This window comes from Neopelma chrysocephalum, unplaced genomic scaffold (genome assembly GCF_003984885.1).
Source record: "Neopelma chrysocephalum unplaced genomic scaffold, ASM398488v2 Primary Assembly neopelma1_24, whole genome shotgun sequence".
NCBI classification, from domain to species: Eukaryota; Metazoa; Chordata; class Aves; order Passeriformes; family Pipridae; genus Neopelma; species Neopelma chrysocephalum.
The window spans coordinates 2,251,934-2,278,154 of NW_020897693.1; the positions used below are offsets into that span (position 1 = coordinate 2,251,934).

Sequence of the window (26,221 nt, forward strand, 5' to 3'; positions counted from 1 at the left end):
ACAAACTGATAGGCTCTTTTTTTTTTTTTAATCTTTCCATACCTGAAAATTACTGCATTTCACTAGCACATCTACCCTCGGTTCTTTCAGCCTCTCACACAACCTCTGCCAGGCAGTGTGGTGTGTGTTTTGCCCTTCTCATGTTTCAAGTTTGCTAACCTGATGCTAGCAATCTGTCCATAATCTACACTTCCTCCACTGGAGAAGATATGAAGTAGCCATGCAAACTGAATGTAGATGTTGAGCTCTTTGGGCCCAGTCAGTGGAAGAGCATTCTGAGGGGCCTGAGTACCCGTGTCTTGTTTTGAAACAATCAAATCCATCTCCCGGCTTCTTTTGGAGAACCAGAGCTCCTCAGAGAGGCAGGGTTAGACATTCTTAACATTCTGCTGGCACCACTTTTTTTCCCCCTTTTCTTTCCAGTTTTGAGTCTTGGCAGTGTAGACTGTGAAGCTGAGGGGCAAGTGCAAGTAGCTCATGAGGAAAAGTAGCTTGTATTTGTTAGAGTAGAAAATGATGTGGGGAAGGGTGCAAAGTGAAAGAGGATTTAGCCAAAGATGAGAAGAATTGTTCAATTAGTATTTTGAATTGCTCTTATTAGTCTGGAATACTTTCAGGTTATGAATCTTCTTGTAGAGAGGGACATATCCTTCTTGTGTGAAAGGTGTGATGGAGTGTGTGCTGAGTCTTCATGTATAACTTCATGAGCAGCAAATGCTTTCTAGGGATGCAAAAGCTCTTAAGAAATTTAATGTAGCTCATGGATGACATGGCCTTATTGTCAGTCACAATGTATCTAAACCCAACATTTTTGACAGTCATCTGATGTTCACTGGACTATGGCCAAAAAAATCTGAATGTTAGCCTCAGTGAATGGAAAGACCTAAGGAGTCATAAGGTGTTTGAAAAACATGTGTCACCTCTGATCCTGCATGAGAAAACTTCTCTGAGGAAGAAGGTGGGAATCCTCTCTAATTGCCAGCTGTATAACACATACCTCAGTGTCCATGTCTTCGTTTACTAAACTTTTAGTCCATTCTGAGTTGGCTTATTTTCTCTTAGAGAATGCTGTGTAGAAAGTTATGGATCCACACAGAGAACCAGGAGCGGACAGTGTGTGCCAACATAAGAGGGTTTTGCAATGTTATAGTGGTCCAACGACCATGAAGTGGAGAAAAGTGAGACTGCAGTTTCCATGGACTCAGCTCTCGCTGCTTGGTGACCCTGAACAAACAAGCAGGTGGAAACAGCTGCTAGACCTTATCAGAGTGAAGAGAAACAAGGTGCCTTTTGCTGAGAGGTGAGGCAAACCAGGCAGGTGTTCTGGCTGAAAACACAACAAGCAAAGGTCAGAGAACACAGATCAGTATCATGGGTTTTTTTTGGTCTTAAATAGGGGCTTAGATTTCCTAGCAAATAACTGATGCAACAGCAAAGGGGTTACTCCTAATTAAAGGTATCAAATCCTACTCTTGTTTGCATCAGTGGGAGTCTGAAGTAATTCAAATGCTTTAGTAAATTTACTTTGTAAGTAATAAAAAAAAGACCATTAAAAGAGTGACTAGGGTTTCTTTCATATTTCCTATTGGTCTAGCTTAGTGTAAGTTTTTTTCTGTCAAGTTAGGGAAACAAAACTGTGTAATACTAATAGATATTCTGAAAGTAACAGTCTTCATTAGAAATTCAAATCTATGCCTGTGTTAAAATTGTTGTAAAATTTGCCAGATCCTCGTGTGCTATAATGTGACCTTTCTATTCCAGTTAAACCCCAAAGAAAAATAATATTTTTATGCAAAATCAAGTTGACTGAAGAAGTGCCTCACCGTTTTTATCTGTCTGGACTATTACCCTTGGAGTAGCTAAATACTGAAGAGAGAAAGATTTTCTTGTGACAAATTTCTGCTCACCAAAACCAAGCTATTACTGTAACACAGTGAGTGTACCTAGGATTGATTCCTTGTTCCAGGTGCCAGTTATTAGTAAAAGCACAACCTGTAAGTTCTCCAGGAGGCTACAAAACACACTTTCTCTTAGACAGTCAGTACCCACCCAGTGCTTCATCAGAGTCTGTCTGAGAGCCATGCACCACTTCTAAAGCTTACAGCATTCTTGTTGGTTGTGGGAATAAATTCTGGTTTGTCTGACACTTTTCATGTGTGGGGAGGTGAGCATCATGTTCAGTTTCCTGCTTCTCTCATGTTTGGATATTGGTTGCTGCAACTCCTCTGTCAACAAGCTGTGGTAAGGGAGCAGTGTAAGTCAAAGGGTGGTTGTTCACCTTTTCCCTGGTTTTAGTTCAGGCTTCTCACAGGTAACATGCTGAGTTTAGGGATCCAAGGTTGTCTTTTACAAATCATGTCCAAGTTGTAGGGAGATTTAAAAACAAATCACCATGAATATTTTTACTTCCTGCCTCTGCAAGATCTACCCATTTATTATAAGAGAAATGAAATGTGGTCTTTTTTGTCTTCTCTGTAACAGATACAGTCAGGAGAGTGAATCTTTTATATGGGCTGGTAACAATTCTGTGATCTACTGAATTGTGTTAAGAGATTGTAGTATGGACTGTCTTTCCCCTTGTCAGACACATGTAGCAAATTAATCATGAGAAGAAAAGCTTTAAGGCAAAAGAGAATTTTTTTCCACTGGTTTTGATTACATGGCTTAAACCATTGGCTCCAGGAGCTGCTTGTTTGAGATTTTAGCTGAAACCATGTTATCTCATTAGCTGGAATGGTAATGAGAGTATCAAAGGCTTTAGGAAATACAGTCTATGGTACTAGATGTAAAGCATAAATATTTTGTATTTTTATTTTTATTTGCATCTGTTATAATCTTAGAATGGTTGAGATACAAAGGACACAGATGAATGGGTTGAATCTGCAGCTGGTTACATCTGTGTTGTCGCACAGTGGCAGAGTGGTACCAATTTGCAATGGCTGGGTGATTGGCCCAGTAACACATTATCCCATATATGATGAGCCTACATCTTCTCTAACCTTTGCCTGGACTTCAGGAAGGGTAGATTCAACAAAATCAGAAGAATGATACTGTTTTTTTACCAGTGAGTAGGAGGAGAGAGAATGAGTGTGATCCATTCTGTGCAATTGTTTATAGTCAGGAAGATGTGTGAGATGCCAAGAGTCCAGCTTGATGGTGTTTTGTACTATGATTTACTCAGGTAAACTGTGGAAATTGAAGGAAAGGGGTCAATGGAAACCTGTTTCTGTTTAGTCCTGTTTCATCAAAGGCTAAGCAAGTTTGAGGGGGAAAAAAAGCACTGTAGAATGGTGGCTTCAAATGTATTTCTCTGTCAGCTGAGTAAGTCTTATCTTTGTCCTTCCTCCTCTCTGATTCACAAACAGCATTTTGGCACCTTTTGTGGAGTGAGTGTCTGCCTGGCCCTTGGAGGGACTGAGTCACTGTGATAGCACTGAGGAATACCACACTGGTGAATTCACCAGCTGCCAAATCATGGTTGTTCACCATGGCAGCTTATAGAGAGAACCCTCCTCCAACTGTGCTACCTGTCCCGATTCTTACCTTAGTAACAAGTCCACTTCTCCCTTCCAGTTAGTAATATATTGTAATAGAGAATAACTGTTAAAAAAATATACAGGGTGGGGTGGGAATTTTGGATCTGTTTACTTGTTATTCTGTCTGGAAATGACTCAGAGCCTGTTAGTGAATTTATATCGCATGAGGAATCCCTCAAACTTCTTCCCTTAGAAAGTCCAGGGGGAGGGAGAAGTATCTTAGGGCATGTAGAGAGACTGACATCATGGTGTCAGGCAAAGGGGAACCTTAGTGGTTCTTCTGTGTCAAAGATGTTTCTTAGCTGTCAGCAAAGGACAGTTCTGGCCCCCCAGTAGGTGTTTGTCTTGGACTTCATATGTAGTAGAAGTTGGTAACACATTCATATTCTTGTGTCCCTTTTGGAAGGACATAAAGAGCATGCTGAAGACCCTTTTTCATTTCTTCCTCATTGGAATTTGTTCAGGAAATGGAATAAGTATTCATGAATAGTCATCATCTCATATTGTTGATATCCTCTAGAGACATGATTTCAGATGGAAAATTAAATTAAGGCGAAAAAGAAAAGGGCTCTTTTGTAATCCCAACAAATGCCCCAAAGAGGAGGTCTTGAAGAAGCTTCAGAGTCAACACCTGTGACCAGATGCCAGCTCCATCCTTAGGCAGATATTAATGTCCTGTTCTCAAAATCTGCAAGTGCTGGAGATAATTTATTCCAATGCTTTTCCATGCTTACTTGAAAGTCTCTACTGATGTACTTTAAACACCTTCTTCTTCCATCTACAGCTCATGGAAAAGAAAATTATTCCATTTCCTCTACAGTAACAGCAGTCTCCTACACTGTCAACTCCACCATGGGCAAAATCCATTGTAGGTGAATCCTTTCCCATGTATTTCTGTTCCAGTATTATTACCTTTGGCTGGCACCTTAAACATAGTTAATAAGTCTGTTGAAACTGTAAACTCCCCCAAAAATCATATAAGGATAAAGCACACAAGATTCAGGGCTTGAAATAAGTTCTGTGAGGGATGGATAGGGCACAGGTTGGTGTTTTACAGTGTGCTACTCTTAATTTAGCAAGAAGCTGTTAAGTACAGAATTCTTGTTTTCAAATGTTTTCCTTTTTGCACAGCTGTTTCACATCCTTGCTGTGTACAGCTACTCTGTGTTGCTTTGGTTTTACAAATTTACAAAATTTACATAGTTCAGTGGTGAGTCACGGAGACTTTGTAGCTGCCAATTGTAGAGGAAAGAGCCGCCTGCATTGAAATTCAGCCTCCGGGGAAACATCATTACATGAGAGCTGTATCTTTGTATGATTACTGGCTACTTACAAATAATGGCACTTCGGTGCTTTGAACACAGTTCTACAGTGATTCCATAACTGTTGCTGGATCTCAAAATATTTAGAATAAAACCCAAGGGCTTTTAGGCCACCAGTGTTTAGACACATCTGGTTATCAAAGGCTGAAGAATCCATGGGTAGATGCTTTTCTTTGGTAAGACAGTTAGTTTCAATATCATTAGGAAAACTTTGTTTATAAACATGCATCGGTATTCTGACCTCACTTGATTATCTCACACTACATGAAAAGCATGCAACAATTAAACATGGAGCACGTGGCTATTAGGTTTGCATCTCACATGGTGTAACTTCAGGATGTTCCTTCTCCAATTATGGATAGAGAAGATTATAGCCTCTGTGTGTTTAAAAAATTATGGGCTGAGTGTATAGCTTGGCACAAGTTTTCAGAAGGCCCGAAGGAAGATTTTATTGTCAGAATTTCTATCATCCTGCTCTGCCTTTGGTACATCTGACAAGTAGGAGAAAAGAAGAGAAATTCCTTGTTATGAACTGTCTGTCTGCTCTAGAGCAAATGTGTAGGATGAGACACGACTTCTGATGTTGCAGGGAGTCACTGTGATATGCAGCCTTTTATATATATAATATAAAAATATATATATAAAAATATGGCTGTATATATATATATACATATATATATATATATATATATATATACATACACAGACATAGAGAGAGAGAGAGAGACATACAGACCTTTTTGGGTAGCTCTCAGTTTCCAGACTAAGTTAATTACTTGTCAGATTACAATTTGTGGAGGTTTTCTACCAAATTTGAACAGTTCTTCTAGTGTGCCTCCTCTGATATCATTGCAAAATAGATTGAAATAAGTACTTGGCACTGTGTTTCCTACACAGGAGCACTTACAGAGACTGTAGTCCTGCCAGGGTCAGATCATTATTACTGGGAAAAATATGGGGTGAGGAAAGAAAATGAAATGAGTGCTTCTGCAGAGTGACCTGCTATGAGACTATTATGACTTACAGAAATTTTGACCAAGCATGAACAGAACATGATCTGATAGAGCATCTAGGCACCATTTTCCTCATTATTCTGAGCATTTGTCAGGAACCTTTTTTGTTTGTTTGTTTGTTGGTGGTTTTTTTTTTTTGTGTGTTTTCTTCTTTCATTGGAGTCTCAGTTCCTTGAAGCTTTGGATAAGATGGCATTTTATTTACTGCTTTTTTGATATTGAACACTGACTGTAGAGGAGTCTGGTCAGTGACAGGATCACTTTATGTCTGGTGAGAATAAACAGATGGAGTAGAAAGGGATGCAGTTCTTGTGCTAGCTGTGGTGGGGAGCAGTTTATTGGGTGACCACAGCCTGCCCCAATTAATTCCCTTGGCTTTATGACAGCATGTTAAGGCTAACATGGCAATGTTGCTTTTGGCTAAAGCCAAGCTTGAGTGCCTTTAGGCCTCCTTCAGTTATGTCACATAGACATCTTTTTCATCCATTTATATTGCATCATGTGGAGAGCCAGAAATAAAGTTTTTCCAATTAAAATACTTATGGGAAATAGAGGAAGAGGAGTCAGGCGAGATTAGCTCTATGGAGAAGTTAAAGACAAAACCAGGGGAGTCACTTATAAGTTTTCCTACTTGTTACTTTTGAGCTCAGAAGTGACATTCTGGTCAAACAGCCACCCAAATACCTGACTTTCCCACATAGCACTGGGATGTGACCCATACCATAGTTTGCAACTCATGTCTGCTCTTTTTAGTATGTCTTTTTTCAACAGTAGTTCCAAGTTTTATGAGTTCTGTGTGCTTGGCAGGACAGCAGTACGAGGTTTGCGCTGCTGGAAAGTATTACAGAGGTTTTGAGGTATTTCAAGGCAAATTAATTCATATCTCATTAAAGACAAATGCATTATGTGCCCTGTCTAGACAAGTAAGAGATTAGGGACTGGAGTGCTACTGCAATTCATATTAACGTAGTAGTTTCCATAAAACAATATTCCATTCTGTGTAATTCTGCCATTTTTCTAATGTGTGTAGGATATAAAACAGGTTTTATTCTTTTTTTTTTCCTTGCTACTCAGCAGTTTTTGCCATCTGCTGCAATAATGGAGACCAGCCCTATGTAAAGCAACTTGTAGAAATTAAAACAAAACCTAGAAGGGGATATGTAAACACACAAGTAAATGTTAAGTCTTAGAAGTGCCAATTGCTAAGAAATGTCAGTTCCAACACGAACAGTGGTTTTGCTAAAGAACTTCAGATATGGCTGAAATTTTTGTCTCCCTGGTACAGCTGGGTGAGTTCCCCTCTGGGAAGGACCTATAGCTGCTGTTTGTGGAGTTTTATTTGAGTTACAGGTTTTTGTGTCAGGAGCTTTTAATAAACATGTAAGGGGGCTCTTTGTTCAGAGAAGCTTTTGTAGGCTGTGAGAGGTGCTTCCATGCATTTCCAAGGGGAAAAGGGGTTCTTCTGCTTGAATCCCACTTACTGTTCTCATGTCAGAGCAGTGACCTTGGCAGAGAACTGCTGCTCAGTCTCTCCCCTACAGCTGCCCCTCACCCACAGGGGCATTTTCTGTTCCATGTGCCCTCCCCTCCTCCTGTATCTTCAGTGTCTGCCTTTGATAGATGGGTTAATCACCACTGAAAACTTGTGTATAAAGTCATGAACAGCGACTTTCTCTGCTTTCTTGGGTTCTAAGCTAAAGTGTAAAGAGCCCAAAAGGAAACCTTGTTCCAGACAGTCATTTGCCTCTCCCTGACAGGCAAATATTAGCTGAAGATATGACTAGTGAAGAGAGAGTTCTGTTTAAAGTTATCTTTGAAGGAGGACTTTTTGAGAATGTGGAGGTAGGGTGAGTGTGAGTGGGGAGAGGGAACAGACAAATGAAATGTCTGTTTTGAAATTAAAATAAATTATTACATTTTGAAAGTCAGACAGTCCTAGAACAGACTGGAATATTTTCTAGTCTACTCTTAGGGTTTTAATTAAGGATTAAGGGGAAAAAGAGCAAAGCAAAATGAGCATGATTTCAGTACATACCAGCAAAAACAAGTATTAAAACTACTCCCATAGTGAGGTACAGAAACCAGATGAACACTGCCAAAGAAAGTGGGTTTCTGTGTGAAAGTAGGTTAACTTTGTCTGTAGTTCTGCTTTCAGAACTCAAACTGAGAAATTCTTTGCTTCTCCTTCTTTATCCTCATGTGCTTTAAGGGCAGAGGATGATGTGGTCCACACCACAGTGGGCTATGCTCCACCAGTCAGTACAGTCTGCCAAAATAGCCTGTAGTACCATTAGGCCAAAGGCGTGCTGTGGGCTGGAGGGTGAAGATGGACACATCACACTGAAAGAAAACTTTTTCCTTCTGTGCCTTTCCATGTGTATGTGAACATAAAGCCCAAAGGGAAGCACTGGTGTCAAAACCTGTCACACCAGTTCTGACCTGTACAGTCCTGCACCATCTGTTCCCTTTTCCTGGGAGCTGTGGTCCTGCCATACTTGACTATCACTAACATCAGTCACTCTTTTATTCTCAAATGTGGGCACTAACCGCTCTTTAGGAAAGCAAATGATAGCTTGGCATAATCTGCCAGAGACAAGAAACCTGAAGTTTCTTTCAGCAGCAGTTGTTTTAGCAGTTATAAGACACAAGGAACCTTTTCCGTGAGTTTCAGTTTTTTGTTGGGTGGGTTTTTTTCCCCTGTTGGTTCTGGAACAGATCCTAAGCCCCAAATTGCTTCCAGGTGTTGCAGGATATTCACTGCAGAGTACAGTATTATGAGTCCAGAGGATGCTGTGTGTGTCCTTACAGGTACATAGCATGGTATTCTCTGTCCTGGCCTCTGTTGTTTATGGGTCCTAGTATACCCAGTAATAAATAAACAATCCTGCTTTCACTCTGTATTATCCTTTAGCACTTCTCAAAGGGCATATTCCTGTGCTGCAACATTAACTGGTATAACACTGAAATGGATTTCAGAGACATGTACACCATTATCAGTGTAGCTAATTCTGTCTTTATCTGAGCTATCTGCTCTACTTGTATGCTCTGCTGCACGTCAGAAGCCAGCACCCTCTCTCCTCTGTTTATGCAGTTGTTCCTGCAATGACAAAATATTCTGAGAAATACCTTAGTTTGCAGAATCCCAGGGAAAATATATTGTTCAGGATCTGTTTTAACTGATGAAGATGTTCAGATTTGCTCCTTGTCCAGAAGCTGTTGTGTCTCAAGCAGTGGATTATAAAAGGTCTGTAGCCTGATTAAATAAATAAAAATAAATTATTAAGAAAAGATACATGGTTACACATCCGCAAGTAAGAATTACTGAGTTCTGTATTGACTATGGATTATAATATTTGGGTGAAGGAAGTCAGTTTGAAGTGTGGCACAAAATTTCACAGACAGCATATGAAAGGAAGATTTTCCATGCCAGCAAAGAAAACCATGAAGGGATTTTTCCCCAGCTGGAAACCCTCATAAAACTGGAAGTCTGAACTGGTGGGATACAATTCAGTAAGTGAGGAAAAAGAAGGTTTTTGGTGTGGGACTCATTAACTAGGAGAAGTCAGTGACTGGAGAACTGCAGCTTTGGTGTTAGGTGGTTTTAGAGCTGGGAGAGAGTTATTCCATGAGCTCAAAAACAATCGTGGCAAGATTTCTCCTTTGTGGAGAGGGACAGTTGGAAAAACTGACTACAGCGAGACCTGGCTGTTTGCCTGAAAGTGGATGGAACAGGAATGAAACAGTATATAGTCTATTCTGAGTGTGGTTTATACAGAGGGATTCATAATAGAAGCTGACAAAGCTACAAACAGAGAAGTGGCCAAAAAGAGCGTGGCTGCTGAGGAGAAGTCGCTGACTGCTCACTTGGAACCACAAAACCTCCAACATACTATATAATATTTGGGTATTTGGATTTTGATCCAACTGATTATGTAGCAATGGAAAAGCAAAAAAAAAGCAGAACAGAGACAGTACTGGAATAATGAAGTTGAAAACATTATGATAATTTATAGCAGAATAGATCTGGTGATACTAATTTCTTAAAATAGCTAAAATGGCTTCTTCTGAATTATAAACATAACCTGAATATCCAGTCGATGACTTGAAAATAATCAGGCCCTAGGCTGTATTTGGCTTCTGTTCTATGTTCTGGGTAATCAAACTGCTTGAAAACATCTAAGGTGACCAAAATGGGTAATTTAGACAAGCCATTGCTACTCGTGCAGAGCAGCCTTGACTCACACAGGGCAAGAAACCTCCATAAGATTTAATCTGGAAAGATCTGAAGAAAATGAAAAGCTTAGTGGAAGCTTTCCATAAAGGTTACACAGATGACAGTTGATCTGCTCCAGCAAGTGAGATTAATATCTGCCAAAGAGCAGTCAAATGGTTACTTCAGAGAATTCAGGGATTTTTGTGTTATTTCCTTCCCTTTCCCTTTTTCTCTTTTCCCTTTTTCTTTTTCCCTTCCTATCCTTTCCTTTGACTAATAGCAAAAAGATAACATCAACCTTATGATGGGTGGTACCAATCAATGATGGAGTACAGGTGACTCAGAACGGTGCTATTATTTATGTTTCTATTGAGTAGATTGTTTCCAGTCTGAAAAAACAAGAAAACATTTTAGAGAACAGGGTTAATCACACAATTTTGAGGAGGTAACCTTTAGATGGGAAAACAGGCCCTCCCTCTGAACCAGACACGAGGGGTACACAGACATGTACACTTACTCTCTTTATTTCCTCACTGCCATTCCTGCAGAGCTGTGTTCTGGGAAGAATTCATGACCAGGTTGTACATTCATTCCATGCAGCAGGAATGAAAGGGGAGCTGTCTCTTCCACAATGCTTGTAGGACCTCCGGGTGAGGAAACTTCAGCCTGAGTTTGCGATTCAGGTTCAGACTCAGGTGTCCCTCTCCCATGAACACTTTTGTTCAGGCCATGAAATGATCCCAGGTTTGAAAAGCCAGGCGTGCTGGCTTGAGGCCTGTCCTGAAGTCCAGGCTGTGTAGCAAAGGCTGATGCACTAGGGAATGTGGGGCTGTTTTTCCCTGGGATGTTTGGGGCTCTTTAGTGCTTGTCAATCTTACATTACTAAATGTAAATTACCTCCGCTGAGAGCAGGGAGATGCCAGCTGAGAATCTGCTCCTGCATATTTTGCCATATTTGAATCAAATTAAAGGAAGGATTTAAAATTTACATGTGTAGGCATTTAGACATTTGCAGCGGTGAGGTTGCAGGTGATGGGTTATGGTGACAGGTACATGAGAAACATGCCACCAGCCAAGAAAAGGAAATCCAATGGTGTGTTACATCCATGCTTCCCAGAAGGACTGGCTGTGCAGTAGTGCTGCTGCTACCACAAAGCCCCAGGGATGCTGAACGTTACCAGTCCTGCAGAAGGAAAACTGCATTTTTCAGCATAGAAATAACTGCTGACAAAAATACTCAGGCACTGCAAAGATTGCCTGAGAAGAATTTGTGTGCCCCTTGAAAGGGGAGCAGAGGAACAGTTAAAGGGAAAAGGAAACACATTCCCCTTCTCCCTTAGGGAGGTCCTTGCTGGTTTAGTGAAGCCAGGCATGCTGGGGAGTTTCTGATGCCGGCACTGATATTGCTGGGGAAGAGGAGGGAGGACAGCTTAAAGCTACCTGGCCTGAGATCAAGAAAGCTGATGCAGAAGGGTCTCCCACAGAGCATAAAGATACTCCTGGCTGCTGTGGCTGCAGTAGTGTAGCCTCTTCCCTTCAGTCTTGTCCCCCATCTGAAAAAACAGTGAACAAGTAATAAATCACAACTGTACTCAAATACAACAGATTTAATACAAATGACTTCAATGCCCCCCAAACAAAAAAATAAAAAGCCCCACACAACAAAAGCACAAAAAGCCTGCAGAACTAGATAATTTCTTCGCTTGAGGTTGCTGGTATTAATGTGTATACAAGAAGTGAAGCCACCTAACAGTTTGAGGCCAGAGTATTTAGATAAGCCAGGGTGATAATGTTGATCTGTTACAGAGCTGTGGCTGTATGAAGAATTGAAGCTTTTTTTCTTGGTTCTCAAGTAACAAATACAATCAATCAAGAGCTTCTGGTATTTCAAGAAGAGATACAGATTTCAGTCACACAGTGGCAAATTACACTTTTATCCTTTTCTTCAGGAGTGTATCATCGATGAAGACTGTGAAACAGGGAAATATTGCCAGTTCTCCACCTTTGAATACAAATGTCAGCTCTGCAAAACACAGCATACAGTAAGTCTTGAATGAGACGTGATTTTATGTGATCTGTAGAAACTCAGTGTTATTGTTGCTAATGTCAACAAGCCAAAATTGGTAGAAAAGAAGTGGCAAAGCTTTCTGCATGAGGGTAAAAAAATGGGTGTGTAGAGCTTTTTGGGTTGTGTGGGGTTTTTCTTCCTGTTAACAAAAATAAATTTCAAGGTTTTGTTCTCATATGCTCCCAAAATCTGCCCTGAGCTCCTCCTGATTCAAGCTTGCCTTGTTGGGTGGCCTAAGGACAGTGTAAGCTAACACATTGTAGGTTGCCAGTGGAATGGGCAAAGAGGAAATACTGTGGCAGCTCCTAAGGCTCAGCTGAGACTTGGTCGTTTCCAGCTCTGGATTCATTCCCAAAGGGAATTGCAGCAGCCTGCCCTCTTCCCTTCACTGGCAAACTGTACAATGCTGTAGTGCAGTGGGGACTGTACAGGATCCTCTTCCCTTATTTGAATCTGTGAACCTCAGGAAGCAGTCAATTCCTGTCTTTTGAGCTAGAAGATCAATGTTCTTAATAGTAGCTATGGTTAGATTATCTTCTGTAAGGGACAGATGCCTGAGAAGTTCAGGCTTTTTCTGTGGTCAAAATCCAGTTTAGAAGAAGCCTGTCAAAAAAGCCCTTTTATTTGACTGTCCCTTTTCAGCTAAGTTCTGCTGATGGGCTCTTGCAAAAACAAATTCAATCCTCAAAGCATTTGCAGGCAGTCCAGTGTACAGGCAACTAAATGTTGCTGTAAATTCATGTAAAGTCAATAGGATTGTTGTAACCTAAAAGCACCAGGCTGTTCCTGAAATGATTTAAATAGTTATCTTGATAACTTCAGGGAGCTTTATTGACTTCATTGTACTGAATGCTTGCTTAAAGTCCTGAAAATGTCCTGTGTGTGTCATTGAGAAAGCTTATTCTTTGTATTTTAGAAAATGTTAAACTGATATTTTTTCATGTTAATATAGAATAATTCAAAATCAAGATCGGGATGCCCCTCACCTACGTTCCCCTATGATCCCACCTTTTCTTTTCAGTCCTCAGCAGAACACTTGTAGGATAAAGAAAGTAATGGGGTGTTAGCTGCACTTCTGTTGTAAAGTGAGCTCAGACTGAAGGAGGTGGGATCAATTCCCTGACCTTGAACCCCTACAATTACAAAGCATTTTTCTCCCTAATTAGCAGGTCTCAATAGTACCGGTGCACTCCTACTCCTTGCCCTGTGTTAAGCACTTCCTGTGGCATTCACTGGAAAAGAAATTCAGATTTTGTATGGCTGCCCAGACAGGGCTTAACATAGACAGGAAAAAGCTGTTAAAGCACTGACCTGTTAGGAATCTCTAAGATGTTAATCAAACTACCTAAAGAAAGGAACAATGTGACCCACCCTTTTTATTAGGTTGATTTATTAGGTGTGTGTGGTTGAAACACTGGGGCAGTTGTCACACAAAGCTATCTTTAGCTGGAGGTTTGCATTTCTGCTTTTCAAAGAGATTTTTTTTCAGACATTTTTTTTTAAAGATTCTTGGTTACCAATGAGATCTGGTTCTTATTACAACTGCAAATGGATTTTAGTAAGATTTTTTTGCTGTGCTCTTTGAAAACAATCCTTCTGAACAAATTGTAGATTCCTGACTGTATTTAACAAAGGGAAAAAAAAATCAGTAGTGTTTTCCATCGATAATATTTCATTTCTTAATTTTTATTTCCCTTGACTGCAGAAGGGAAGGCTCAGGGAGAACTTAGAGCAGTCTTCCAGTACCTAAAGAGACTACAGGAGAGCTGGAGAGGGACTTTCTACAAGGGCATGTAGTGAGAGAACAAGGGGGAATGTCTTCCCACTGACAGAAGGCAGGTTTAGATTAGATATTAGGAAGAAATTCTTCACTGTGAGGATGGTGAGGCACTGGAATAGGTTGCCCAGAGAAGTTGTGGCTGCCCCATCCCTGGGAGTGTTCAAGGCCAGGTTGGATGGAGCTCTGAGCAACCTGGTCTAAGGAAAGGTGTCCCTGCCCACGATGTGGGGTTTGGAACTGGATGACCTTTAAGGCCCTGTCCAACCCACACCGTGGGATGTCTGGCTGCTGATCAGTGTTCATGTGAATGCTAAAGTAAGAATTCATGTCTTATAGTATTGGAAGTATATTAGTGTAGAAGGGGTGCTGTTACTGCAGTGTGGAGGTTCCTGTCTGGCAAAAAGTTCTACGTACGCTTAAACTGAGAACCCCAAGCACTTCTATTTAAACAGTGGGAACACGAGACACATATATTACAAGCACATACATGGAGCTGCCTTCAGGACCAGGGTTAATTCTATGTTTAGCTGTCTGTGATATAAGCAATTAGTGCTAAAGTGGCAGTTTTCTCACGTGCCTTTCCCATTTGCAAGCCCTGCTCCCGGGACGTTGAATGCTGCGGAGACCAGCTCTGCGTTTGGGGCGAGTGCAGGAAATCCACTTCAAAAGGAGAGAACGGCACCATTTGTGAGAACCAACACGATTGCAACCCTGGAATGTGCTGTGCTTTTCAGAAAGGTACAGAGGGGCTTATCCTATTCATTGCATCATACTGTATAATATATAATATATCCCCTCTTTTGCCCAGGGGAAGTCGCTGAATCTCTACAGAATTGATGGGTCATTCTCCCTTTATATAACTTCACCTATAACTTCATTATAAAACTTTGATAGAATTAGGAGTGAGAAACAGCCTGATAGGGGTGCACAACGGTGAAAGACAAGCCTGTTGCACACTAGAGATGAGACAAGCATGAGAAGCACAAAAATTTATGTTTCTAAAGGGGAATCTTACACATTTAAAAGTAGCAGAACTCTGTTGTCAAATTTTCACCCAATAGAGCAAAAATAAGAGAGTTAAAAATATACAGAAGAAATGATGAGATTACTGAAAGTGGCTTCTCCTTCCTATCAGCAAGCAGGCTATCAGAATCAGACTGCACATACATTTCATACTCTGAGTTTTATGTGTGCCTTCCAGGGCACCACACTGTGCAATACTGACCAGACAGCCAAGATACACAGAGGAATGATGTCCCAGATTATGTTGTCGCTCCACATGGGAATGTGAAACTTGATTTACGGAAGGGAGGACAGGAGGAGAAGGTCTCAGGCCTGAAATTAATCCCAAATCCTGTCTGGTTAGGGTCCAGTTTCTTCTACTGTTTTATACCCACTAGTTTCTCACTGCCTTTTTCATAATTCACCTTAATTTTGTAGTGACAGGACACAGTTCCAACATCTCCCTACTCCAGGTAGATACTTCTCTGGCTTTCTTCCTGGTTCTTGCTATGAGCAAGACGTGACCTTGTACCTTCACGGATGGTTGGGGTGCCTGTCCTGCTGTCAGCTTGCTGGTGGATCAGGCTGCCAGGGCACTTCAGGAAAACCAAGCAGAGGCTCAGTTTTCCCATGTTGATTTTGACTATTACATAGTGGACCTTCGATTTGGTTTCAACAAGTTTGGTTTCAACAAGTTTTGGTTGGAGCAGTTTTTTCTCCCTTCATCAGGTTCTGCCTAAAGCATTTACAGGTTTTGCCAAGCTCTGTCAGAGATTTATTTGTACTCTGATTCTGAAATAAGATAGGAAGAGCATTTTTAATACATGCCTATTACTTTCACCATGCAGGACTCTGAATCTGCTTATGCTGCAGAGATGAGTAAATTAGTAGTATGCATCCCATTGGTGTTGGTAGCACCAGGCTGCTCCTTAGGTCTTGACTAGAAATTTAGTACAAACCTGTAACTCAGGAAGGAACAACAGATATACAGTTATAGAGAAAAAAATATTATACATATATATGCATATATAAATCAATAGATAAGAATATTGATGAAAATGGATAGAATACACTTATTATAACTTAAAAAAGAGCTATTGATTAATAGCAATGAGTTTTTATTCTCTATAGTTGTGTGCTTTAGCAGGGTTTTTCAGATTAGGCCTGCCTACTTCAAGGCCTTTCTTCATCACCAGAGTATTGCAAAAGATTTTCCTAATATTTTTTTATATAAAACTGTAGTAAACTATGAAGTATTCACTTCTTAATATGTAATCTGTTTTGAAATTGGGAACTGATAGGTCACGTACATTGAAGCATATATGTGTATACACACACATACATATGTATTTTGACCAAGTCTGTTTTAAAAACTTAAATTTTGAATTCCTCTCATATTTTATTCTGCCGTATGAGGAGAATGAAGACAAGAGGAGGAAGGGAGGTTGGATAGGAACATCTGGAAGTCTGAATTCCAGACTGACACTATAAGTTACAAGCAACAGGAAACCCAAAGGATGTAGCCTTCTAAAATAATTTCTTACACAAGTTGAAATTCATCCCTATGCAGAAACAAGGGTGCCAAGCCCCAAATGCCATCAGACAGCTTTATGTGTAGCAGTATTACTGTAATAAATTAAACATCTGAGTTGTAGTTCCTGTAACCTCATTAATTAGTCTCTGAGCAGTTGCTCTGTATATTTGTAACCTCTGCAAAGAAATAGGAAAACTAACAGAGTTCTAAAATACAGAGGTATTTCTCTATTCAGATTTTAAACCATTGCAAAGGATTCACTGTTATTTTTTCTTGGGTTTATAATAACCTTTTGAATCTCCAAGGGATGGAGTTGTGCAGTACTGCTGTCTTGACACTCACTCTCTTTGGGAAGAGCAGGAGTTGATCTTGCTCATTAAGCATAAACTTCAAATGTCTTACTCCCACCTAGTGGAAAAAAACATTAAGTTATGGCTCCTTTATTTGTAAGGGGACTTAAAAAGAGGTCAGATCTGTTTTTTTATATCATGCATACACACTTCAGAAATGAGGCCATCTCAGGTTAGCAGACAGCCACGGACTTCTCACAAAATGACTTTCCTTTGGCACACAGAGCTGCTGTTCCCTGTGTGCACGCCCTTACCTGAGGAAGGTGAACCCTGCCATGATCCCTCCAACAGACTTCTCAACCTCATCACCTGGGACCTGGAACCCGATGGAGTGCTCGAGCAGTGCCCATGTGCAAGTGGCTTGATCTGCCAGCCTCAGAGGTAAAGATCAAAACTGGGCAGACAACCCGATTAAAAATTTGGAGGGGTCTGTTTCTGTGGTAAATAGCTAAAGAACTTGAAGAGTCTGCCTCACTAGAAAATGTTTTGACAACTTTTCTCATCAGTAGCATTGAAACTTTCTGCTTTGTCCCACACAGATGTGCCTAATTGAGTTTGGCAACACATTAATCCCATGTGAATTAAGTCTGTGAGTTAATCAGGCTGTTACTGCTTTTTAATCAGTCAGTACTAACAGCTGTTGAGATGTATAATTTCAATTTAATCCTCTGCGTACAGTTCTTTGTCCACCATCTTTCTGTCTTAGGCTGGGCTTCTGTTAGATGTTTTGCTTGCTTTCATATGTAAGACACATGAAAGATATTTTGAATACATGCAGTATTTCCTGCACTACTGATCAGCTTTACAGATGGGCACATGTATTGAAGAAAAAAAATTAATCTATCTTTGTTTGCACATTTCCCCAGTTTCAAACTAACCCAGGGTGCCAGTTTCTCCACCACCAGCTTATGATCTGCTCTCAGACTTGAAACCCTTCAAACTGTGCAGACTTCTTCACTACCACTGAGTTTCACCAAATAGGAAGCAGGATGTTTTCTGCTTGAAGTTAAAACTTTGCATAGATAATGCCTTTAATCATTCTCTAAAAGGACAGTTATTGCATAATCAGCAGTTTCACTGGGGGAAGTGAGATCATTTCAGTTTTGCACTAAAAGCATTTTTACAAAACTTACATGTTTTCTGTGAAATTCTCCAAGTTTGCTCCTGTCCTACCAGCATCATATAAACTTCCAACAAGATGGCATAGCTGGGATAGAGATGTATATTAATACTTCTCTCCTCTGTGTCCAACTCTTTCTACATTTTTTCATGCATGAAAAGGAATTGGGTAACATTTTGTTTCGTAAATGTCATCTAAGGAAACAAGCAGAGTTGATCCCATCCTTTCTGCACCAAAATTTTAGTTAATGGGCCATTAACCTCAGGGAAGATCTGTCAGCAAATGTCGTGTCTAGTTAGAAGGAAGACATTTCAGATGAGGATATATAAACACAGAAATTACTTAGGGTGTGAATATAACTGAACTGTCCAGCTATAGTCAAAAGAACTTTTTATCTGAACTTTAAGATTCTGATAACTTTTTTTAAATAAAAGAAATAGTCCACCTCTGCTTGAAATGGCCCTTGGCTAAATATTACATGCAACTGATAAACACTGAAACTATTAGATTATACCAAAGAGAACACAGGGGTAGTCTGTGCACAAATGGAAGTCTTAGAACTCCTAGAGAGCAAAAGAATTCAAAATATACAGAAAATAAGTTTCAGGAACATCTTTAGCTCATTTATGCTGTTTCCAGTGGAAGAGGGTGCAGCTTTCAGCAGTTGCTGAGGGGTGCCTGGCACAAGTAGTGCTCACCTGACATGGACCTGTAGCCCAGTAGCATCCTCTGCACTGCAGGGAAATAGCAGAGGAATTATGATCAAATTCTGTTCCCATGCCTCCTGACTACAACTATAAATCATTCCTTTCCCTTTCATGGTTGCTGCAAAAAATGTGGGATGTTTGTTTGCAGGCAACTGAAGCCACTTTTCAAGGTGGCTTCACGAAACAGAGAGAGTGGCAATTGTAGTGATTCCACTGCACTGTGAGGAACCAAATGCATAAAGCTCAGAGTTTTCCTCCTAAGCTGGATGACTGTGTTTCTTAATTTGGTGTTATGACATGAACAGCAAGGTCTAGTCACCCTCAGTGCCTGCAGAAGGGCCAGGCTGTGGCCACTGCCACCTTGTGTCCCAGGATCAAACATTTTTGTGTTGTTAGGTTCTGTTCTAGCTCTGAAGGTGGAAACTCTCCAACTGTCAAGCATGTAAAAAACCCAGATCTTTATGAAATCAGCTAGGGTAGATCTTTTATGCATTTAACATGTTTTCATGTGGGGAGGGAACTGTATAAAGAAACCAGCAGAACACAAAATGCTGTTCTGTATGACCAGATATGTCTCTCTTTTTCCAACAGCCACAGCCCTACATCTGTGTGTGAACCGTCTGCCAATGAAACCCGGAATAATGAAAAAGAAGATCCCTTAATCATGGATGAGATGCCATTTCTCAGCTTAATCCCCAGAGATATTCTTTCTGATTATGAAGAAAGCAGTGTCATCCAGGAAGTGCGTAGAGAATTAGAAAGTCTGGAGGAGCAAGCAGGTTTGAAGCCTGAGCCTGACTCAGCTCAGGACCTGGTTTTGGGAGATGAAATTTAAAGTCCAAGCACCAGGCAGTTTAGTTAGTCATTTCTAGCAATTTTTTGTCTAGTGTCTTGCTTATATAAACCCTAAACACACACTGCTGGATAGAAGTGCAATAAACAAGGTCTTCAATGAAAATACTTCTCTGTGCACCAAACCTGCATGTTACAATTACTGTTGAATTCATTCAGTCCTTGGACCAAACCCGTCAAATGAGAAGTGTTTCTTCTGGATTAGTTTTTTCCCCCGTGTACATCAGAAATAAACTTATTAGTACTTATACTCATTAAAAAATACACATGAGCGTAAATAATTTTAAGTTATTAGCAACTTCAGAAGTGACTTTTGAGTATGAACCATCTACTTCAAACTGTTGTAGTCATTAATTTTAGGGAATTCTTAATTTTTTTTCCTTTAGAAAACATGGTCAGTGAAGCTGCAACATCCAGATTGTGGGTGTCACAGTGCCACGGAGCACTCTGCACCACATGAACATTCCTTCTTGGGGGAATGTTGTTCAAGGACCTGTTGGCTACATTCCATCATCACCTGCCCTTTGTGAGATGCAGGGGCAGTGAACATCAATTCCTGACTTCAGTTTAGCAGTAAGACAACTGAAATAGCTTCTTGCACTTAGAGACTTACACCCAGAGAACAACCTCTGGGGAATGGTTGATGCTTTTAATACACTTCATAGGCATAAATCTCTGCGTGTTACAAGATGTGGTTATTGTGACCATCTTTAAGAGGTCATTGATTTAAGAAATCGATGGCAAGCCAAGAGTAAAATCCAATCCACCAAACTCCTCAGCTGTCTCATCAGTTTGCTTCAATGGCTCTTCCCCTATTAATGGTTTTCTGGGGTACAGATTTCACCATCTGTTATTCCACATGAGAAAACATGACATGAAGTTCCAGCCAAGTAACTTTTCATGGCGCTTCTTCCCAAATAATCCGTACTGCTTATCTCTTTATTTGGAACAGTAGAGCACCAACAGGAGCAGCTGTAAGACTGTGCTACCAGCCTGCACATCTTTCACCATGTCTGCTCTGTGAAAACTTCTCAATAAATTCCTTGGGTACTGGAATTAATGTTAACAATCATAATCAACATGAGGATATTTCATCAGAACAGTCTGACTTTCAGTTTAAGGATTTTACAACCAATTCTCACACCAACACATACACCCAGGCACCTGCTCTGAGACTTCACTGAATTCACCTCTCCTTTAGAGACAGCCCATCTATACAAAGAGAAGGAATTAAATCTGTTTAAAAAAAAACACTAGAGAGCAGTCATTGTCTGTAAATACAAATTCTTGGTGCTGCAATCCTCACATCTCATCTCTAGATTTTTGCCTCTCCAAATGTCTTTGAGGAAAGTTCATGATCCATTTGATAGGTAATTTATTTCCTCTCTTCAAAAGCTCCAAGGTTCCTTCAGCAGTCTATATAAATGGTAAAGGACAGTTTATTGACAAACCCCTCCTAGAGGATGGTACTCCCTCTCTGCTCCCTTTGCCCCCTCTTCCACCTCACTTATGTTGGGCAGCACAGGACAAACAGAAGAGGAAGAATGAGGGAGTTCATCTGTGCAGTGCCTGGTTCTCAAGCTGCCAGATTCCTCAGGATTTTTAGGTTGCTGTGGGCCAGCACGCAAGGAAGACCTGAAGGTTCAGTTGTTGAACACTGCCTTTCCCCTCCGGAGCAGAAATTAGCTGCCAATCATATCTGGAACTTGAAAATTTCACTCGTGAAAAATTCAATTCTGGAAAAGGAAACTCACAGTGGAAGAAAAAATGGGTGGGAACTTAAACAAGAGAAGCAAACAAGCTATAAACCACTTCCTGTAACACTCTGTACATGGGGGGGGGGTGTGCACATACACACAAACACACAGCCTTACAATTCCAGCACTGCCTTGGGAAACTATTTCCATGAAATAATTCCATATTTTTTTAAATAAAAAACACAGCATTTAATGATTAAAATAACACAACAGAATGAACAAATGTTTTATTGGCATGTTCATTGTTGTAAACAGCATCTGGCATGAAAAAGTTTACCAAAATCTTTTGATTGTTATAAATTAGGTGGTTTTTCCCAAAAACTATGGAGAATTGTTCTCTATTGATCTTTATGGACCAAAGCAAAAAATTGCTGTTCCTAGGCTTTGCAATGAAATCATGTTGACTGCATCAGTCTTTGCACCACAGCCTGAACTACTAAGTTTGTACGTTGAGGTGTTAGAGGTTGCCCCAATATTTGACTACATATAGCTATGGAATCAACTCTGGGAATAATAAACTGACTTTCAGCGGGTGGAGAAGATGCAAACTTGTCATAGTCTTAAAAACAAAATGTACAAAAAGTAGCGGAACAAAACAAAACCTTAATTAACAAGGGGAAGTACAACCCTAAAGTACCCAGCATCATCAAACATAAAATGAATACAAATTTAAATAGGCAACTATACTTCCAAATGTACACAATGAATGTTGATATGTGAAAAGAAATAGCATGGTAAATAGCTGAACTGCAGTTCTGGTGAATGGATAGGGCAAATTTTATTTACACATCGAACGCAATACACTAGAGCTGCTCATCGGCTTCTGTAACCTATTAAAAAACCCCAGTTTACCTTACAACAGCACTTCTGCAAACAAACAGCGCCTGCTGGCAGCTTTCTGCAGACACCTCTCAGACCACTTGTTTTATGGAAGAATATTATAAAACCTTGCACTTGCAGCACTTCCACCTCCGGCCCTTTTCTGCCGCTCTTCTAGAACCAATGTGTTAACGTTTACTTCTGACTCTCTGATGAGGTAATGCGTGTATCAGTGAAACAAACAGAGAAAAGGATTCTTTCATGGCCTTTGCACAGCTTTTATTATTAAGCTATGAGTATCCTGTTTGAGGCTAGTTTCACTAGCTACTATGTGCACACTGTCCTCAAAAAATTTCCACTCGATTCCCTCCCCGCCCACTTTTTTTTTTTTTTTTAGTTCTAATCTTTTATTTGCACATCCCTTTTAGCTTTACAGTACATTTGACTATAGTGCACAACATGATTCCAAGTCAAGCAGTGACCCGGCGGGGCCCTGCGCTGCCGGCGGGTCACCGCCCGCCCGGTGCTGGTGTCAGCGCTTTACACCTAATGAATGTCCTGCCGTAATGGCACTACACAGTAGTAGTGAACCTTTTTATTGGAAACAAAAAAAATTCCCCAGGGAAAATGCTATAGCAAGTATCAGTCTTGAGTCAAATCTTTATTTGGTGCTCCATCCAGATAAATTTTTAGTGCTTTTTCTTTACGGGGAGAGTAGGTTACCCGGTGTCCAGTTTTCTGGAGTCTGCTGCTTTCTTTTTTCATCAGTTCATTTCTTTGCTCATCTGTTAATTCCATTAATTCTTCAGTTTTATCCCTAAAACGTAAACATGTTAAAATTCAGATCAATACAGTAACCATAGTTAGATTTCTGCCTTTTTTTTTTTCACTTGGAGTAACTTATTAAAACCGCAACTAAGCACAACAATTCTTAGGGATTCTTTCCCTCCTCTGCAGAAACGAACAATCTGTCTAAACCTGCTTTTCCAGCAGATACATTCACCCAGGGGAAGAAACAAGCCCATACTCCTCCATCTCCCTAACTCCTATTCTTTATTGACAGCTATGGCTCTGCTCTATATTTGGTCTCAGTGCCAACAGCTGGAAGCAGCGTGTCAGCAGATGTTCTCCCAAATAATTTTCATCCAGACCAGCACGTTATCAACCAGCTGTTTCCCCCCCAACTCACATGCAATTACGAAAAATACCACAGAAGCAGTGAGGTTGCCCCACCTACCAAGTTTAGAAGAATGACAATATTCAAGCTTACAGTCCTCAAATCCTGCCTCTGGGCTACTGCCCCCAGTTGATCAATGTTTTTCAGCTTAATAAAATTTTTATCCTAACAGTTTTTTTTCCAAATAAGCCATACTAATTTCTCAAAGGAACAAACTCAGAAAATAAAATCCTTGCTGTCCAAAACATACAGCAAGACATTCACAAACTCCACAAGGGATATTTTAAGATATTAAATCCACACACACAAGCACAGCAACTAGTTTTGCATTCAGCAAAATATTTTCAGTGGTTTGGGAAGGAGGATTGAGTAAAAGGGTGCAGTGCTTGTTTTCTTAAACTTAATTAATAGGTTTTTAGGAAGCTGAGGAGCACAAATATTTCAGCTGACTGTTTTAAACCCTCTTTTCTTTATGGTGACAGAAGAGTATTTTATGTTCCTGTCGATTACATCATCCCTCAGATCTTACACAGCTTTCTTTGCACCGTTTATTATAATGTAATGCAATGCATACCTATAAAATATTACTGCACCATCATCACAAATGTACAGAGGCCAGACATTCAATGTAGATACTTTAGGATTCCAGTCCAAGTCTTGGTGAATCTCTAGTATGGAAATGTCACATGGAAAGGTTCCTCTACCCTGAGAAAAAACAATTACTCAGTGAATACAATAAAACTCACAATCACACGTCTGTGCCATTAGAAAGTAAAAATACACAGAATCTTACTTACCTTTGCAAATTCTATGTTTTCTAAGGGTATTCCACTTATTTCACTCAGCTGTAAAGTGAAGAAAAATGGTGGGTTTAGTACTATTCCAAAACAACATGACACACTGTCTACAAAAAGTCAATAGACCTGCCAAATCTAGAAGTCAATTAAAGTATCTGAAAGTCCTCCAATGATCCAAAGCATCAGTACAAAATTACAGTGACAGAGTACACATTTTTAACATTTTTGAAGTTACCAGTGTGTGTCACAAGTGATGCTTGCTGTGATAGTATTTCATCACACTTCTCTTAATACTGAAGGGGAGACAAAAAAGTTCATAAAAACAATTAATTAATAACATCCACGTTCCAAGATAAAAAGAGACCAACTGCCTCATGTTAAACCCTCAGGTTCATCAGCCAGCCTTCAGCAGGAAACTAGCATAAGTAAAAACTGCTGACAAAAGCCAGACAAACTCAAATGCATTAGCCCTGCACATGTCTCACGTGCAAATTTCTCTTGCTATTGGCAGCAGTAAAACGATTAAGGCCTCTTAGAGCAAATGCTGCTAAAATTGCTCCCTGCACATCAATTCCTAAGAAAACAAACACAACCAACTCTTTCTTCAGATACAAGTGAGAAGGAAATCTTGAAGGCTGCATGCAAGAACCTGTAGTCATAACTTCATTTCTATCTAAAGAATACAAGATACCAGTCCATAGCTTAATCTGTGTACACACACTAACCTCTTCTAACTTATCAATGCTCAGTGTCCACCGATACCAGCATTTTTGCTGCCCTCAACATCCAAGGTGGCCTTCTGACATCTGGGTATTGCCACACACAGATTAACATTTCACCAGGAGTGGAACCCTGTGATTTACTGGATTGACTAAATAGTTTCAATATGAGACACCCCTACTCTAGACTTCTGCTAGGATGGCACAGGTCTGCTTACCTGTTAGAGGGTTCCAGCCTTAAGTAAAACCAAACCACACCATAGCCATGTTTCTTTCCAACCAAAACACAGTTCAGTCTATGTGATACTGGTAACACCATCCCCAAGCAACAGCTCTCAAATTCATATATGAAGAGGCTGAAAGGCTTGTTATTTTGGAATAAAGAAATGAGCTTGAAAAAACACACAGTGACAACAGCTTAGCTTTTCTTTCACATGTGTTTTTCAAGGATAAGGGACACAGGTAATATTAGGCTGCTTAAACTTCAAAATGTGACCTCTTTCGGTGTACATTCACCTGAATACTTTCATAACAGACCATCATGTGAAATTAAGAAGTAAAGCTGATAATTCAAGTGGTTTTGGTAATAGGTTGGGATAGATTATTGATTCCCGGGGGAAAAAAATAATCACCATGCAACAAGATTTTTGTAGCTATAACATCTTTGTGCTTCCCCATGGAGGACATCAATAAGGCTCTTGGTCACCACAAGAAACTTTCATCATGTTACACATTTTACCTTCTCTTTTAATTCTTCAACACTGCTGCTTTCTAGTACTACTTCCTGGAAAGAATCAAGTTTCATCTCCGATGGCCTCCATCGTCTGGACAGAACAGCAAGTTGTGACATGGATTTCATCTTTTCTACTCCTAGCAAAGAAAAAGGAAATTTATTGTATTAACATCACAAAATATCCTATTTTAAATTAGGGGTTTTCCATAGCTTAAACACACTCTGACTGCCCTATAGGTATATATACACAAACTAAGCAACACAGTAAGTGTGCTGCAAATAGCTCACTTGAAAAAAAGGGGAGGGGGAAGGAACTAGAATTTAGTTGAATTTTTCTGTTGTCAGCTTCCTTTCAGAGAATTTTTCATAGGTAGAATCTCCTAGAAGCCATGCTGTTTGCTCTTCTTTAGGGCACAGTTTTCCATCACAGCCAGCCTGGCTATCCATACAATATCCATCCACCTAACCAGAGGCTGACCTCCAGGTCTGACATTTGCATGAGGCCTTCCTCAGCAATCTGGTATTTACTCATGTGCTTCACTTCCTTTACCAAAATAAGCTTTCCCTGTTTGACTTCCAAATTTCCCATACCAACTCCACACTTGTTATTAAAACCTGTGTTACACCCACCACCTTCCAGAGTTTCAGTATGTGCTGCCTCCAGCCTTTTTATACCACTTTCAGGTACCAGAGCTCTCGCTGGCTGATATAGTAATACTGTT

At 40.2% G+C, this 26,221-nt stretch overlaps 2 protein-coding genes across 6 annotated transcripts in view; one reads left to right on the plus strand and one right to left on the minus strand.

The window, feature by feature from the left end:
* Positions 1-19,775, plus strand: part of DKK3 (dickkopf WNT signaling pathway inhibitor 3) — a 28,686-nt gene extending 8,911 nt beyond the window's left edge. Inside the window, exons 4-7 of the mRNA XM_027699834.1 lie at positions 12,034-12,126; positions 14,526-14,670; positions 17,043-17,199; positions 19,237-19,775. Of these exons, the coding sequence (XP_027555635.1) occupies positions 12,034-12,126; positions 14,526-14,670; positions 17,043-17,199; positions 19,237-19,480 (639 nt within the window). The 3' untranslated portion in view covers positions 19,481-19,775. The remainder of the gene's footprint in view (positions 1-12,033; positions 12,127-14,525; positions 14,671-17,042; positions 17,200-19,236) is intronic.
* Positions 19,776-22,330: 2,555 nt separating this feature from the next.
* The window catches only part of USP47 (ubiquitin specific peptidase 47), a 53,524-nt gene continuing 49,633 nt past the window's right edge, over positions 22,331-26,221 (minus strand). For all 5 annotated transcript variants that reach the window (XM_027699757.1, XM_027699764.1, XM_027699749.1 and 2 more), the window contains 4 exons: positions 25,506-25,636; positions 24,048-24,095; positions 23,825-23,955; positions 22,331-22,890 (listed from right to left, as the gene is read on the minus strand). In XM_027699757.1, the coding sequence (XP_027555558.1) occupies positions 22,716-22,890; positions 23,825-23,955; positions 24,048-24,095; positions 25,506-25,636 (485 nt within the window). In that variant the 3' untranslated portion in view covers positions 22,331-22,715. The remainder of the gene's footprint in view (positions 22,891-23,824; positions 23,956-24,047; positions 24,096-25,505; positions 25,637-26,221) is intronic.